Source organism: Myodes glareolus, chromosome 25 (genome assembly GCF_982192425.1).
Source record: "Myodes glareolus chromosome 25, mMyoGla1.1, whole genome shotgun sequence".
Classification (NCBI taxonomy): Eukaryota; Metazoa; Chordata; class Mammalia; order Rodentia; family Cricetidae; genus Myodes; species Myodes glareolus.
Genome location: NC_142050.1, coordinates 46,984,326 through 47,002,795, shown reverse-complemented (window position 1 = coordinate 47,002,795; position 18,470 = coordinate 46,984,326). Strand labels below are relative to the sequence as shown.

The following is an 18,470-nucleotide window of genomic DNA, read 5'->3' as shown; positions in this document are numbered from 1 at the left end:
GAACCTTTAGGTCTCGGTGTGGAGGGTGTGTGTGTGTGTGTGTGTGTGTGTGTGTGTGTGTGTGTGTGTATGTGATTCCAGAGCTCAGGAGACTCAGGCAGGAGGATGCCTATGAGTTCCAGGTCAGACTATGCCACATAATGAGGTCTTGTCTCAAAATGGGAAAAAGGAAGTAGACACCCACTGTGATTTAACTCAGTGCATCAAAAGTTCATCTTCACCACAGATAACCATGTGTCTGTTTTTGTGACCACCAGTCTCACAGATTCAGTTCATTTTTGCCATGCACCTCTTCAAACCCCAGCCTGCATGTTGCAGCCACCATACATCTTCAAGTGCACTGCTCGCACTCCCACGTCCCTGTAACCATGTGCAGCTGCAGAGTCAGATGGGGCGGGTCTTGGGTCTTTTCCTGGGGACATGGATGGACGGAACCAAGGATTCCTGGGGAACCCACGCCATGGGACATCATAGCTGTAGTGAGTTGATTTTGCTCTGTCTAGGACTGAGTGCTCAGTGCCAGGACTCATGGGTAGCATGTAGCAAGTTCTCAATAAATGCATCAAGTTAACTATAAAGACACACACATACATGCACACACACATCCACACATCTACACACACACACATATACACACACACCTACACTTCTTTGGTACATCTCACACACTCAGGGCATATTCTGTGGTTTATTGTCATTGATCAGACATTGGACATATATTTCCATTACATATACAGACAGAAGTCAAGCTTGAGTTCTCCCTCCCCTTCTGAATCTCTTGTCCCACAGAGGACACTGGTAGAGCATAAGGCAGATGAAGCAGGCCATGAGGAAAGCTGTCTGTGATGGGACAGGATGGAAGGGTGGGCGGGCAGTGGTCAGAAGCCTGGAGTCTGATCCCAGCTTGGACACTCCCCATTCTGGGCTTTGGGCAGCATCCTGCCCTCTCTGATCAAGGCCTGCAGCAGAGGAGCACATCCCCTGACACTGGACCTTTCTGGGCAGATGCTGCTGAGCTCACAGGAAGACAATTACAGTTCTTGTCTACCTGAGGATGGAGGGAAGGCAGAGACCATCAGGTCTACAATTATCTCAGCACTAAGGCCATCCTCCTGCCTTATTGGCATGGCAATGACCAAGCCACCTAGGACTACACAGCAGGAGGCCACTTCAAGACAAACCAAAACAACAAAGAAAAATAGCTAACCTGTTATTGTAGCACAGGAGCTTTGGTCTGTAACAGAAACAACATGATCATGTCATGAGCCCGCATTGGTACTTGGAAGGGTATGCAAATGAGCCTGGGGGTAGGGCACCATGACTGGCTACTCGGAGCCCCTCAGAAGAAGGGACAGCATATCCCCAAGTTGTGAAGATGGCAGTTAGGAGTTTTGGGGATGTGGGAACTTAGTCCGTTGAAAGTGTACATAGCCCTACCTGAGTTCCCCTCATTCAGTAACAGATCTGCCAAAATGGGAGAGAGAGCCAAGCCACCTTTCTGCTGTGTGACAGTCCTAAAGGTCACAGCAGCCACAGGTGTCTCCCTCCTGCATCTATTCTCCTTTCCTTCCTGACCTTCTGAGGTTTGCTTTCCATATTCCTGCACCCATTCTAAGCTCAATCCTGAGACCATGCATAATATCATCTGTTTCCTAGCATCAGAAAAACCCTGTCCCAGGAGAGGAAAGGTTCACGTGTAGGTCCCTCTGTGCTATGTTGTGATTGTGACACAGGCCTGCTGAGTCCCATGGGTCTCATGACAATGAGATAGGTAATATGAGCCACTTCATGGACCTGAGCACTTACTTCTGAGTCCATCGGTATCCCAGCCCCACATTTCATTAGCTGACCATCCTTGAGTCAGTGACTTCAGCTCTCTCATCCTACTGGTCTCTTTTGTGTGTGTGTGTGTGTGTGTGTGTGTGTGTGTGTGTGTGTGTGTGTGTATGTATGAACTTGTTCGTGTTTCTGTGTACATGTGTATTTGAATGCACATATATGTTTGTGCATGTATGCATTTTGTGTGTGTGTAAATCAACACAGAATGTATACTTCTCAAGTGCTGTCTCCTTGACCTATGGGTTACATTGCATTGAAACTTACCAAGGAGACTATGCTCCCTTGCTGGCCAGTGCAGGGACCTAATTGTCCACACATTGGAATGGCAAGTGCACATCTCCTTGTCTGACTCATTTACGTGGTTCTGGTGATGATATTATGCTCCTCATCCTTGCTTATGTGACAAGTGTGTTTTTGATCAAGCCTCCTCATATCATCAGAGAGAGAAAGATTCTATTAAGCACAATGTATAGAGCCCTAGTGGGGATTCTGTGAGCTACTGTATGATAAAGAACACAAGACAAGCATGTGTGCAGATCCTGTGAGCTACTGTATGATAAAGAGCACAAGACAAGCATGTGTGCAGATCCTGTGAGCTACTGTATGATAAAGAGCACAAAACAATCAGGTGTGTGGATCCTGTGAGCTACTATATGGTAAAGAATGCAGGATGGAGCCTGAACACAAAGCAGACACTCAGAGCAGAGGCTGTCATTTCTTAGGAGGATGAGTGACAGGAACTCTGCAGGGGTGATGTGACAATCTCTGAGACCAAGAATGACTGTAAAGCAAGCATTGTCCCTCTACTGTTTGGGTTTAGACAAGGTCAGAGTCTTGGTCTCCTCATCTGCAGACAGGAAAGCCCACCTCTGCCTCCCAGGGCTGTGTGTCTTCATGTCAATCATGTGACAAGTGAACAGTGTCCAACACAGTGACAGGACAGGAAACACTCCATTGACATGGAACTCCCACCTCCCCATTTCCACACCTCTACAGCATGGTCTTCCCTGGTGGGGAGGTTGAGTCATGAGGAGGCAGGCTACCTGGCTCCTGTGAGCTGACTCAGCAAGTAATTTGAGATCTCCTGGTCTTGAAAGTCCTAAAAAACTGTCCAATGGACTTGAAGCTCCTTGAATTTTGTGATCAGTTCCAAAACTGTCTGGAAGCCCTGGGCTGTGCTGAACTCAGTGACTCCATTCCTTAATTCCCAGGCATAGACTGTCAGCAGCTCCAGGGCATAGTGTGGGGGCAGCTGCTCACCCAGCTTCTCCTTACACTGCGAAGATAATGGCAATGAGAAAAACAGGGTTGTCAGCTGTTGTGTGGGGACCTGTTCATGTAGATTTAGTCTATGGATGCTCCCTTGCTATAGCCAAGGACTGAGTGGTTGAGATGAAGACTGTGTGGTCCACACTGAGCATTTAGTAGCAGGCATAGGAGGAATTGCAGTCAGGAAGTGAGTGTCAGAGCAGGATAGTAATGATGCTCACTATTTATGGCTTAATCACAGGCTCTGAAATAACAGGGGAGGAGATAGGGAGAGGGCCCAGTCAGTAAAGTGCCCCTAGTCAAGTCAGGGAGTTCAGATCCCAGCACACACAGGCTGATGAGAGGAGTGACTCATAATCCCAGCTTTAGCTGGAGAAGATGGGGTTTCCAGGGCTCTACAACTGTTTAGAACTGTTGATTTAGCACTCTGTGGGCTCAAATGTCAGGCCCTGAGTGGTTTTACAAAATGGAGAGTGATTCACTCCCTGACCTCCACATGTATGTGTACACACATATAAACAGAGACACCTGCGCTCCCCAGAACAGATATATAGACAAAAACGTCATCCAAACATTTTAAAAGGCCCAGAAAAAAAAGAGATTCCCTGTTTAAAGAGGTAATCACTTAAATAGTCAAGAAAATAGAAACCAGAGAATGTGACAGGCTTAGCCCCAGAAAAAAGCAAAAAATCTAGACACAAATGATGTAGCAACCAGGAAGCAGTTAACCAGACATGGCTGAAGAAAGAGTAGGCTAACTGGAAAGTGGACTAGAAGACACCTACTGGAACAAGCTTGGAAAGTCTCCTTCCTCCAGCTCCCTTACCCCTCCCTTCTCCCTCCTACAGCATCACCTTTCCTTGCTGTCTTCTGTTACCTTCGCCTCTGTCAAACCCTCTCCTGCTTCTCTTTCCCCTCTTTTCCTTCTCATTTTCTATTTCCTCACCCCTTGTGTTTCTTTTTTTTTCTTTTTGTGAACCTGACATAAGGTAGAGTCATCTTGAGAAGATGGACTCACAAATGAGAAAATGCTTCTATCAAACTGCCCTGTGGGGCATTTTATTGATCAATGATTAACGAGAGAGGGACAGCCCACTGTGACTGGTGCCATGTCTGGGCAGATGACCTTGGAGTGTACATAAATGCAAGTTGCATGGGTCATGGAGAGCAAGCCAGTGAGCAGAATTCCTCCATGGTCTCTGCTTCAGTTACTGCCCTGACTTCCTCAGTGATGGACTGTGACTGGGATGTGCAACCTAATAAGACCTTTTCTTACCAAGAGACATTTGGCCATGTGATAAAATACCGTGTCAATATAAAGCAAACAAGACTATCCCTGCTTTTCTTTGGCACGGTTTTCACTCATGTATAAACAGGACCCACAGTGGCTGGACTAGATGCCATACCAGTTGGTACCAGTGCTTGACCAGGGAGATGAGATTCTTGAGCTTGGGTGGATGACCCTTCGGGAAGTTACTCTGAAGCTCTGTGAAGCTGGTGGAGAACTTGCCTTCCATCCCCAAGGAGGTGCACTCAATGATGAGTCTTCTGTAGACTTGGGTTCGGGCTTGCTGTAGGTGTTGACATTACCTGTAAAGGAGGCTTCACTTAGTTACATCTTGAACTCTGTAAACATCTTGTACTAACACAGTGTATTGTAGGTTGTAAATCCTTACAGAAAGATGCACTCCCCAGGGGACATGAATCCTGACTGTAGCAGTGCAACATCAGGAACAGTAACTTCTGACCCCAGGAATGCACTCCCACCCACCCCACACATAATCTTTTGCTATAAAAGGATGTTTATGGCCCTTTCCTGGGTTTCAAGCCTGATTTTTGCCTGTGGCCCTAGCTAGTTATAAGTTTTCTATCCACAGTGTTTGAATGAAGTTTGCTTCTGGTTAATAGACTTTGGTAGTCTGATTCCCATTATTTGTGCAACCCCAGGTCCTAGCAGTAGCAGGACTACAGTCTTGTCTGTCAGCCCCAGAGGATGAGAGGTTTTCTTGTGTGTCTCAACTTGTCTAGGTAAAGTGGGCCATCAGCTCTCCAGTGCCTGCTTATCCATGGTTTGCGCCAAGCCCTAGTTGAAGGCAAAGATTGGAGCAGTCTTTCCCAGTGGTTAGTTTGTGATCGTCCAGGTACAATTATCCAGTTGTGTGTCCATTGTCTCTTTGGAGATCTTCTGGGTCACTGCTAGGATCTGAGAGTCTGTCTGTTACATAAATGTAAATATCCAAATTCCACATTCAGCAAATCTCTGACAGTTTGAGGACCTGAGTCAAAACACCTTCATTTATTCATAGTTATTTGTTATAAGCTATACCTTGAAAACATTTGAGAGATTAGATAAATTTTTCCTGTACTTGATTACATTAGTACTTAGCATGATTTATAATTATAGTTTTGGTCATCTCAAGACTTAATCATCTTAAATTGTTTATAAATAAAATAACAATTTCTGAATTAAAGCTCTTTCCGTATCAAGATAAGACTTTGAATTGATAAACATAGTCTACAAAGGGACTGGGAATTTTTTTCCTGATCCTTCTAGAGTGTATAATTTTAGGATATAAGTTTTTGTATAACTCAATTTACCAAAATAGTTACAGCTTAACAATGTTAGCAAAAACAAGGAAGTGAGACACATCTTTAAACCCATTTTTGTTAACTTGAATGGGCTTTAAGTAAGGAGAGACATTTTCTAAACTAATTGGTTTCTTTTTTTGTGGTGCATGGTTATGTAATGTCTGACATGCAGGTGATTCAAGGCCCATAGGATGAGAAATTGTTCCAAGTGTAATGGTCTTCTCTGTCTTTTTAAGAGACAAGCCGTGTCCACCCCCCCCAAAATCCTCTGAGGCAAGCTGATCTTCAGCTTCCAGCCAGGGTCCTTTATCTCTCTTGAAGAGGCATTTTCTGTCTCTCCCTTCTCTACTTTTCCCCTTCCCCCCTCTCTTTCTCTCAGCCTTTCTCTTTGTTCTTCTCCCCTTCTCCCCTTTCTCCTCCATACCCATTAAATAAATATCCAACCTCACTATGCCTGGTGTGCCTATCCATCTATCTCTCACCTGCCACGTGGCTCCCTGCCTGGGACTTGCTGCCCCTTGTGGCCCACAGCAGCCACTTGGGGAACTGCTCCATCCCTGTCAGGGACTTGCCGATCTTTGGACCAGCAACCCACCACCTGCTGTTACTTTGGGACATGCAAGGTGGTCTCAAGTCCAGCTGCCAGCTGCAGTCACTCTGGGACCTGTAGCACTTTTACTTAATCCACAACACCAGGTTCTTTGTCAGACTGTTTCAGGTCAACTTCTTATTGCATCATAAGATAGAAACATTCCAGTTTTTGTTGCTTATTAGATGTGCCCCTAACTTTAGTTAGCCAGTGACTACGCTGGGTCTCTGGTATTCCAGTAAAGACTTGAGCCTTCCTCAGTGATAGCTTTTAAGCATAAAAGCCACATTTTGTGCTGACATATTTCATTTAACTTGTATGGTTAGTCATAAGCAGAACTAAAGGGGTTAAAAAAAGGTTAGCACATTTGAATAATTGCCCAGATCTATAGACGATGATGAATTCTGTCTTTGTTTTAAGATTTGCTTGTGTAGCCTTCTGATTATTAATTTTGTGTTCAAGTTTTAAGTTAACTTTTTGTCACTAATACTGCAGATTTTTAACCATATCCAGTAATTTATAAGCCAATCATTTCTCAGCTGCTGTGCTCTTGCCTCTTCTGTCTGACAATATTTGACCCACACATAGAAAGATCAAAGGCAAGCCTGGGCCTGAAAAAGTATTGACCATAACCCAATCCCAGAGCCAGCTTTTCAACTAAACTGAACAGAACAAATCAACTATGATATTATTCATACCCAATTGAAATTTAAGTTCCTATTACATTAGTTTCAGTGGCCAGAATATCCAGATATAAATTCTGAGCCTGGGCATCTGGGTGCTGTGTACCCATATTTCACATAAAATAATTTACAGGCAGGTTCACTGGCTACTAGGCAGATGCAACCCTGCTAAACAAGTAAGACAGTCACCTAACAAAGGGCAGGGTGTGTTGCTCCTTTCTTCTTTGTTAGAAATGTAGATCGCCTGTGGAGAGGTGTTTGTCAAAGCTGGTGACTAAGTTGCAGGTGTTTCCCTAGCCCTGCATCCCCTGGAAAGAGAATATTAATGAGCTTCCTCCTTGGTTTATCTAGGGGATAAAAGGAGTTTTGTAAAATAAATGCAGGTAGATCTTCAGGATGGAGGAATCCTGAGATGCCCTTCGTGATAACTATGTAAACTGTGTCTCGCTAATTTTTGTGCCTCCATAGAGGTCAAGATAGGGAAAGATAGTTTCTATATTGGGGCCTATGGGCTCTGACAGTTGCAAAAGTAACAGTTGAGCTGTAACCAAGACACAGAACACAGTCAACTCATATATTCAAGATCAATCGGACACAAACATGCAGTGGCCAAATTCATGCATTCAAGGCAGACAGACAAATCATTTCTTACTTCTTCCAGCTGTAATTTCAAGGGGGCAGCACAGAATCTAATTCCCATGGTGTTGTAGTGAAAGACCCCCGAGGGATTTCTTCCTTTTGGGAGAGGCCCCTGACCCACGGATCAGACAAAACCACTCTTACGGATGCAAACAGCAAGAGGTTTATTCGAATACACAGGTACCTGGGGCGACAAGGTCTCTGGAAGACTTGTGAGCAATCAGGCCGGGGCGAGGGGTTTTTATAAATAAATCTCATATTTATTCCATATTTCTAGTTATTATCCAGTATGGGAAGGTTTTCAAGCCTTATTTATTTGCTCTTTTAAAAAATGACATTTTAAAAGAGTCATTTAAAAATATATTCATTCATTGGTGTGGGAAGAGCCACACCAATTAATATAATCCCACATGGTAATGTTCAGTCTTGACTCCTAGGCTATCCTAGATCCTGTCAAGTTGTCAGTCAGTATTAACTACTATAGCTACCAAGGTTTCTTCCCTTCTCTCCTGGCGATTTGGGCCGTGTGACCTCCGGCTCCCTGGAGACTCTGCACTAGCTCTGGCTTGAGGGGATAACTTAGCAAGAACCTGGTTCTCTTTGTTATGGTGATTCCACTTGTATTCTAGGTTTTAGCAGTGGGCCCATAGCCTGCCTCCCCAGCTGATCCTGCTCCAGGTGCCGGTAAGACTTCAATCTTCTCCTACTGCTCCTGGATGGGAGGAGGCTTTGCATTTTCTATCCTTTTATCCCACTGGTATAAATACCCGACTTGAGTTTAATAAAGTTGCCATTTACTCTGGTAAATGAGCAAAGGTCTCTTTTGTGTGTGTCTCTTTTTCAACCCTCAGGACAATCGTCCATTCTCGTGGGCCCGAGTTCGGGAAAGCGCGCAGCCTGAATCGGGTGTGGGCATCCACTGGAAAGTGCAGACTCTTACAGATGGCGTCCCTCAGGTGGGCTTTAAAGAAGAATTGAAGGGGCGTGTCCTGCCGTCAGTGGATCCACCACGAGAACCCCAAAAAGAGGTGAGGGCTCCCCCCACGATCCGGAATCTGGCCAGTTTTGTAATGTGCAATTGTGCACGGGTGATAAGGGGGTGAATAGGTCGTACAGTTTGATTTTTAGGAAAATGGGTGCTGAAATGTCCACTCCGGAGCTAGAAGGGCAGTTAGCAGATCAACTACTGCAGCTTGTGGAAAAGCTAGGCACCAGGATCAAAGGTGACACAGCACAAGGGACCATCAAGGTAATTTCAGAGCTCAGTCCTTGGTTTTCTCTGACTGGTATCCTTAATATTGAGGACTGGGAACAAGTTAGGGCTGATCTACGTGTTGCACAGAGAGAACGGGGAACTAAAGCCGTCCCCCTAGCATTCTATTCGGTATGGCGTCTTATCAGAGATGCCCTCCTTAGTGAAGATGTTTTAGTGAAGGAACAGTTAGAGGTTTTAAACAAAACCCTTGAGGAAATTCAGAAAGTAGAATCTGTGAGCTCTATCAGGAGTTTTGAGGATCAAGAAGTCAAAAGCATTGATAATTTAGATGAAGAAGAGGAAATATTAGAAGGCGAAATCGCACTTCTAACCAAACAGCTAGAGAAGGAGGAAGGCGGGGCCACTAGCAGAGATGCCCCCATTAGGCATCCTCCACAAAGAGCATTTTCTGCTACCCTAAACCATTGTGCTACAGCTTTCACCCCTGTTAATCTGGAGGCGGGAGCTCAACAGTTTTCAAACAGGCCTGATAATCTCGGTAGAAATAGGTCGGTCTATCCTACTGAAGGAACTCTTGGCCAGCAAGTACTTAGTATCAGACAGCCTGACTCTCTGACCTTTAAAATGGTCAAGCAATTAAAGGAGGCAGTCGTTGCTTATGGTGCTCGCGCTTCCTTCACTGTAACATTGCTGGAGTCCTTCCTTAAGTTCAACCTTACGCCCAGCGATTGGATACAACTTTGCAAGGCCTGTCTCTCTGGGGGTAAATTTTTACTGTGAAGAGGTGATTTGCGAAGGATTTGCAAGGAATCCGGGGGGCTTAATGCCTCCGCCAGTTTCTCCCAGCATGACCTTGATGTGTTACTTACAGGGGGTCAATATTCTGATCTCACAGTGCAAACCACTTACGATCCCGCAGTTTGCGCTCTAGTGGCAACCGCGGCGATAAAAGACTGGACATCTCTACCAGTTGAAGGAACATGAGAACTACTCTCAAAAATTGTACAGGGACCTACAGAGTCTTATTCTGCATTTATAAACCGCCTCTTAGAGGTGGGCAGCCGTACTCTTGGGGATATTAATTCTTACTTGCCAGCAGTAAAGCTATTAGCCTATGAAAATGCTAACAGGTCTTGCCAGGAAGTTTTGCGCCTGCATAGAAACAAGGACCTGGATGGCTTTATTCATCTGTGCAGAGGCATAGTTCCTCCTACTGTGGTGGGACAGGTGGTCACTTCTGCCCCTAGGGAGGTTGCAGCCCAAACTGGATCAAAAAATTGTTTTCAGTGTGGGAAGCCCGGGCATATTAGAAAAGACTGCCCAGCCATTAAAGGAGTGGTTGGTCCTTCCAGGAGTAGCCCTGGTGTCTGCCCCAGATGCCAGAAAGGAACGCACTGGGCTAGCAACTGCCGGTCTAACACCGACAGTCAGGACATTCCCCTACCTGTGTCAAAAAACGGGAGAAGGGGCCAGCCTCGGGCCCCGAAAACGCAAGCGTATGGCGGCTGAGAATCATTGGCAGCCTACCTCCCTCAGGAAGCCCTTAGTGAAGTGGAAAAATCTGGCAAATGGCACTTGGTGTGGTCCGGACCAGATCTTAATTTGGGGCAGAGGAGCGGTTTTCATATTTCCACAGGATGCAGAGCTCCTGATCTGGGTCCCTGAACATCTGGTGCGGACCGTGGATTCCTCTGTCCAGAAACCTGAGGACGAGGCGAGATCGAGAGATCCCACGGACATGGCGGCAGAGGCGGCAGCGGAGTTGGCAGATTCCTGAGAATTGATCCAGTGCCTGATTTTACCCCTTTCCCAGCTTTCTGTCGCTCTCCCTGATCTGTCCCTTTCAGCCAAGGCTGCTTGACCCCCTGAGGGGAAAACAGCTACTTCCCCTGCCCTGATAGCAACTTTGGGTGCTCAAGGCTAAAACCTTGCCAGATACACAGAATTACCATACTATTCAAAGTATCTAAATTCACAATTGGACGTTGTAGTCAATCTTTACAACTGGGTGAGGATTTTAACCTCTGCTGGTCACAGGTTAAGATTTTCTTGGACCCCGGAATACAAAATTGCTAATTGGCTCTAATTTAGTTTGGCTAGTCATACCAGGGGTCCCATTTGCCGGTGCTGTAGCCCTACTCAAGGGCGCTATTCTGAGCCAATGTTTCAGATATTGTGCAAGCACTGTCTCTTCCAGGAATGCTTATGTATGCATATGCTGAAGTGTCTTCTCCTGGCCAGTGGCTTCAGGTCCGCCATGGCCTGGCCCTAGTAGGTGTTCGCCTTGAAATATCTTTCAGCATAATCTGGCTGGACTCAATGTATGACTAGTAACCAAAGATGGGTAAGGATTGAATGGGAGGAGACTCTGACATAAGACAGAAAGGTATTTTGACCTGGAATACTTTTTCCACGACGGGTAAAGAATCTGCCTGGCCATCACCATCTAAGACAAGGTGCTACTCATCATATTTTATATAAAAAGGGAGACTTGTAGCTACCAAGGTTTCTTCCCTTCTCTCCTGGCGATTCAGGGCCGTGTGACCTCCGGCTCCCTGGAGACTCTGCACTAGCTCTGGCTTGAGGGGATAACTTAGCAAGAACCTGGTTCTCTTTGTTATGGTGATTCCACTTGTATTCTACGTTTTAGCAGTGGGCCCATAGCATGCCTCCCCAGCTGATCCTGCTCCAGGTGCCGGTAAGACTTTAATCTTCTCCTACTGCTCCTGGATGGGAGGAGGCCTTGCATTTTCGATCCTTCTAGCCCACTGGTATAAATACCCGACTTGAGTTTAATAAAGTTGCCATTTACTCTGGTAAATGAGCAAAGGTCTCTTTTGTGTGTCTCTTTTTCAACCCTCAGGACAATCGTCCATTCTCGTGGGCCCGAGTTCGGGAAAGCACACAGCCTGAATCGGGTGTGGGTATCCACTGGAAAGTGCAGACTCTTACAGACTACTGCATTTCTTTATGTTTATAAGTATGTATGAGGACAGGGTGTGGTGGGTAGAGCTACACGTTTATGGTGGTTGAGTCTGATCTAACAGGACAGATGGGCCACAGGTGGGTATCCGAGTGGAATTCAGTCCCAGTGACTCTGGATCTCCTTCCTCTGTTCTTCCCTAGACAGCTGAGAGCACCATTTGAATTTCTTCTCATCTCCACTGGGATGTTCTGCTTTGATCTACATTATCTACAATGTTCTTTTACTTTTATCTCAATCTGATATTGAGACCACAGCCCAATCAGTTTTTTTATTTTCCCTGGCTGTAAGCCCACCAGAACATCTATTTCCTTTATTATGTTATACTGGCAACCCATCAGGATGTGCAGAAGAAACTTCAGGATGAGATTGACAGAGCTTTACCCAGTGTTGTGAGTGGATGGAGCCCAGAGAAGGCACTCATAGGAAAAGAAATAGCAAGAACATGACACATCAGTCTCAATAAGAATTTTTACATCAGGCCATGCATTGGTTCTTCTATCCAACAAGAGTCTAAGATAAATGGGGGAGGGACATAGGAGATGAACACAACCCATAGAAACACACAATCTTTAATACAGTCCTGGCTCTGATGTATCTTTTTCTGTTATTACAAAAATACTAAATAAGAGACACACAGTACGCCTGAGTGAACCATGAAAATAAGTAGCCGTCCCCCAGTTGTCTGGATAGTGATCTCCTCTGGTGTCCTCAGGGTGCTGTCCCCACTATATGGTGGTAGACTATCTGTCAATTGTCTTGGCAGGCTGGCCTGACACTCCTCTCAATGGCTCCTCTGTGCAGTCCATTTTGCATGGCATTTGTGTATGTGGGTTTGTGAGTCAACTAGGAATTCTTTTCTTCCTGTGGTTTTGATGGTGTATTAAACTCCTTCCTGTCTAACTAGCATGACTTTCAGAAGTTCTTTGAGTGTCAGTGCCCTCTGCTGACCATGGTATGCATTACAGTCAGTGTGCTGGACAGGTTCTCTCAGGAAGAATCCAGGTCAAACCCTGTGAGGTGGCTAATGTTCCAGCTTCAGCTGTTTTGGAAAGCACCTAGATATGCACTAGAGCAGTGCCTGCCTTTGTGCTTTCATGAATTCCTAAGTATTGGTCACCTGCTGGTGGGATGCAGCCGTGGGTCCAGTTGTGCTGTGGGGAGCATCTCATGGCTGAAGTGCAGGGAAAGGAGAGCTCGACAAGTTCCCACATCCTTGTCATCCTGTCTAGGGAGGGGTTTGTTTGGTGGTGAATAGAACTTTAGAAAAAGAGGAGCCCAAACAGTTGGGGGACTTTAAGAGCTCACTGAGCTCTGGCCAACAACCTAAAGAAGAAGAAGATGGGAGGAGAAGACAGCTGTGCCTTACAAAGTCAACACTCAGAAAGGTAGCACACCCAACAGAACCTCATGGTGACAGGCTGGCTTGTAGGGACTATTCTGGGTAAGGATAGAGGTGGGGAGGTGGCTAGTGGCCTCCTGAAAGAGAAAAGTGCATGGTCGGCAGGTGAACCCATACTTCTACAGGCAATCTAGCTGACTCCCTGACCTGCCACCCTGGAGCAATCCTTAAGGGCAGAGACATGGCAAATTTCCACCTAGATGGAGAGTCCTTGCTTAACCTCGAAGTTGTCTTTAAAATTTCCTGATTATTTCATATGTGTGGGTTTGTGGAGGCTAATCTTGGTTGTCATTTCCACTACATCTCTAATTCAGGAACTGGTGAGGGATTTTATTGATTGGGTAACTTGAGGTGGCAAGACCCACCCTAAATCTTGCACACACCTTCTGGAGTCAGCCCACAGAAAAGAACATGGAAGAGGGAAGCTTCTGTATTTTTGTCTATTTGTCCTCGCTCTCTTCAGCAAATCCATCTCTCCTGAGGCATTCCCTCACTGGTGTTAGACCCTGCTTTGGGATTTCAATGCACACTGAATTCCAGCAGCTCTCTGGGACTCACTTGAGAGTCCTGCAACTGACAAGGACTGCTGAGGCATTTAGGTGCCTAGGCTGCAGATCTGCCATGTGCTTGTCCTTTCCATTTGGAGACCACATGTGTAGGACTAGCTGGACCTTTGCTTGTGAACCACTAATATAAACAGCCCTAAGTATATATGTTTCTGCATTTGTGGATGTAGGCTATGTGTATGCATGCATGTTGTGTTTGTGTCTGTATGTGTTTCTGTGTCTGTATGCATGCGTATTATTTCCAGTTGCTCTGTTCTTGGTGAACACTGACTAAAATTGGCTGTTTTGTCTGCTCTTAGTTTTCAATGAACCACATTCTGTCACTGAACAGCTCACCAATTGGGAAAACTGACCAGTGAACTCTGGTGCCCTGCTGTCTTGTCAGGTGTCTTTGAATGCATTCTACTTGCTGTGATAGAATACTGACTTCAGAAAAGCAGACATTTCTTTTCAATTGCAGATAAATGTCTACCATAAAGGGAAGCCAGGACAAAAACTCAGAAAGAAACCTGGAGGCAGGAACAGAAGCAGAGGTCATGGAGGAACACTGCCTACTGGATTGCTCCTCATGGTTTGCCCAGCTTGCTTACTTATATCACCCAAAATGACCATTACAGGTAGGCACCACTCACAGAGGGCTGTCCTTTCCAAACCAATCACTGATCAAGAAAACACACCACATATTTCCCTTCAGGCCACTCTGATGGAGACATTTTCTCAACTAAGGTTCCCTCTTCCCAACTGATCTTTGTATTGAGCTGAAGACAATGAAAGAAAGAGAGAAAGAAAAAAAGAATGAAAAGAATAGAGGGAGGAAGAAAGAAAGATAGAAACTTCTAGTATATAGGGTAACCGATACATTCAACTGTGCCATTTTTTGAAATATGGATGTTAGGTTTTCATTTTTGGTCCCCGTGCTTTCTCAGCAGGCAGCACATGGACGGCCATCTCCCTATCTTTGATCTGTACTGTTTTCAGGGTCCATCAAACCTGCATAGGGACAGTGACATGAGCATTCCCACTGTTGCCCATAGCAATAAAATGGATGTGATGATTGAGTCCTGTGTGGACAATTTCAAAAGTCTGGTCCTTTATCCACAAACCTGCTTTTTCTACATCAACTGACTTTCCTTGTCATTTTAGCTACATGTTATGATTTCTGCTATCTGTCTTACCTATTGCAGATGTTTCCTTAAAATTCTCTGGAGAAAAGATAAGGAACACTGTGGAGAGCAGGGACAGGGCATGTAACAGAATGATGACTGTTCGAATGGCTGTATCTGTGTATTTTCCTGTTGATGTGCTTTCCAGTTGATGCTCTCATCTGGATTCCTCCCTGTGCATAGCTAGTGTGCAGCTGTGTGTTGTGAGTTCCTTCTATGTGACCTGTGTTGGCCTGTTTTTGAGTTTTTGTTGAATTACCAGCTCTAAAAACATTCTGCCAATTTCTCAAAATTCTTCTAGACATATTAATTGGTCATTGTGGTGGTTTGATAGAAATTGACACCCACAGAGTGTGGCACTATTAGGAGGTACCAAAAAACCCAGCATATCTAAGCAGACCAGTCAAGTTGTAGCCTCAACCTTTAATGGTTCAAGCAAGAGTTCAAGATAGTAGCAAGGGGTGGTGACCTTGAATCTTACTAGTCTGAGTCTCACTCCTACCTGGTGCCCTCATGGGACAGGTGTGGAGCTTAGGGCCCAGGAAACAGATGATCTAAAAACTCAAAACAGCAAAAAATCAAACACAAACCAAGTAGGAAGAAATGCCTTTGATAGTTACCCCATTTAAGAATTAGGAAAAAATCTAGCCTGGATCCTATATTTTCAGAACTTTGGAGGCTGAGGCAAGCAGATCTCTGTGAGTTTGATGCCAGCCTGGTCTACAAGAGCTAGTTCTGCCTGGTGCTGGTGGCACACACCTTTAATCCTAGCACTCGGGAGGTAGAGACAGGTGGATCTTTGTGAGTTCAAGACCAGTCTGGTCTACAAGGTCTATTTCCAGTACAGGCTCCAAAGCTACAGAGAAACCATGTTTTGAAAAACCAAAAAAAAGAAAGAGCTAGTTCCAGGACAGGTTTTAAAGCTACAGAGAAACCCTGTCTCTAAAAACAAGAAAACAAAATACCACCAACAACAACTGAAGAGTCCAGGAATAAGAAAATAAAAATATAGATTCCAAAAATAAGAATGTAGAAATAAAGAAATTTAAAGTTATAAGCCTAGGAGAATGAGAACAGACTGTCAGCAGCTTTCTCAGCAGATCAAGGATCATTCATTCACAGTGAGCTATTTTCTCAGATGCTTGGGAAGCTTAGGTCAATTTACAAGTGGCTGTATTATTTACAAAGCCAGAGTGTCTCTCTCTACAAATTGAGAGTAGTGTCCTGGCCATCCCTGATAAATGACAGATATGAACTGAGTTAACCTTTAGGAGACAGAGATACGTGACCTCTGGGTTAGACGCTGTCTCCATTATGGAAAACTGGCACCACCAGAGGAGAGACATAAGACTCCATAAGACAAAAGACATATGACATAAGACTTTACACCCGGAGGTACTAGGAGACAGTGAACAAATACAATGGTTTAATTAATGAGCTTTGATAATGGAGGTTATAAAATATGGCAGTCAGTATCTGAATTTTACCTTGAGATAATGTGAAAAGCTTTCTGCTATCTCCTAAGTTCTCAGTCTAAGAACCAGTTAATCCTAATTTATTAACCTTCTAGTATTACAAGCAGCCCCTTTTCTGACTAATTGCTAAAGATATCTGTTTTCTCACAATTAGTGGCTTTCGTTGTAATCTCCCCTAAAACATATTTCATGATGCCTGCCTAATTACCCATTGACATTAGCACTCACTCCCCTCTTTAGGGTCTCTGTGACCAACCCAAGGGTCAGGACATGGTTGTAAAAATTCTTTTTGTTGGGTCCAGTAGGGTCGTGCAAAGATGAGAACACCACCAAGTTTAGTAAACCAGAAGCAAACTTTATTCCAGAAAACAGATCCCAGGGAAACCAGAAGCAAGCTCAAAAATGAAAAGTAAAAAATAAAACACCGCGGGGCGCAGAAACTTATCAGCTAGCTGAGACCACAGGCAGAGTTCAGGCTTCTGACACTGTGGCATCCACTAGTTTCTGACACCACCTTTTATAGTTAGGACACCAAGCATTAGGTCTGGGTAAAGGAATTTTTACAACCTTGCCCTGACCCTTGGGTTGATCAGCTGAGACCCTAGGGAGGTGAGTGAGTGCTAATGTCAAGGGGGAATTAGGATTAACTTGTTCCTGGGCTGAGAATTTAGAAGAAAAGTCTTTCACACTGTTTCCAGGTAAATCTTCAGATACTGACTGCCATACTTTACGACCTCCATTATCAGAGCTCATTAATTAAACTTTTGTATTTATCCACTATCTCCTGGTACCTCCAGGTATAAACTGGGGTCTTATGCCTCTCCTCTGGTGGTGCCAGTTTCCCATAAGAGAGAGAGTGTCTGACCCAGAGGTCCCATATCTCTGTCTCCTAAAGGTTAACTCAGTTTACATCTGCCCTTTATCAAGAATGGTCAGGACACTGCTCTCAATTTGTAGAGAGACATTCTGGCTTTGTAAATAAAACAGCCAGTTGTAAAATGGTCTACGCTTCCCAAGCATCTGAGAAAACAGCTCACTGTGAATGAATGATCCTTGATCTGCTGAGAAAGCTGCTGAGAGTTTGTTCTCATTCTCCTAGACTTAAAACTTTATATTTTTTTATTTCTACATTCTTATTTTTGGAATCTACATTTTTATTTTCTTATGCCTGGACTCTTCATTAGTTTACTTAGGTTCACAGCTTTATGTTTCCTTCTTCCTATATCCTAAACTTCTACATTCTAATCTTTAGTGTCTATATTTCTATTTCTATATTTTTGTTCTTGTTTTCAGACCCTTCATTTTTGTTCAGAGATAATGCCTTGTGCCCTTACTATAAAAAGTGTGTTCAGAAACCAGCCTTTTGCCACAGCCTAACAAACACCATCTCTGGCTGTGGTCTCAGCTAGCTGATAAGCTTCTATGCCCCACAGTGTTTTATTTTTATTATTTATTTTTAAGTTTGCTTCTAGTTTTCCTAGGATCTGGTTTCTGGAATAAAGTTTGCTTCTGGTTTATTAGACTTGGTGGTGTTCTCATCTTTGCGTGACTGCCCTGGACCCAACACAACAACAAAAAAGAATTAGGAAAAGCCAAGCAGTGGTGACATAATACTTGTAATCCTTGCACTTGAGATGCTGAGGCAGGAGGATATCAGTGAGTTCAAGGCCTGCCTCATTTACCAAGCAAGTTCCAGGAATGGTACATAGAGAAACCCTGCCTCAAAAAACAAAACAAAACAAGACACAAAAACAAAAGAGTTAGAAAAGTGCTCATGAAACACCACGAACCAACTAGATTGCACTTAATAGCAATCAAAGGTGAAAGAAAAAAGGCAAAATTTTTTTTTGATGAAATCCAACCTGCTTCCATTGTCAAAGCTGTACAGCCAGAAGAATTAGAAGGAACATGTGCCCATCGATCAAATTAAAAAAAAAGCTAGCCTCTCATATGATCATAAAAGATGAAAATCTTATGAGGAAAAACTTGACAAATGTAGCAGGAACTCGTGCTATTCTCCATGGCTTTCAGAGTTCACAGAGTTCACTCTGCCTTCT

The 18,470-nt window shown here is 44.4% G+C and overlaps 1 protein-coding gene across 1 annotated transcript in view; it reads left to right on the top strand.

Moving 5' to 3' along the window:
* The window catches only part of LOC148117928 (uncharacterized), a 56,571-nt gene that overhangs the window by 25,001 nt on the left and 13,100 nt on the right, over positions 1-18,470 (top strand). Inside the window, 1 exon segment of the mRNA XM_087901755.1 lies at positions 9,330-9,336. Coding sequence (XP_087757881.1) covers positions 9,330-9,336 — 7 coding nt within the window.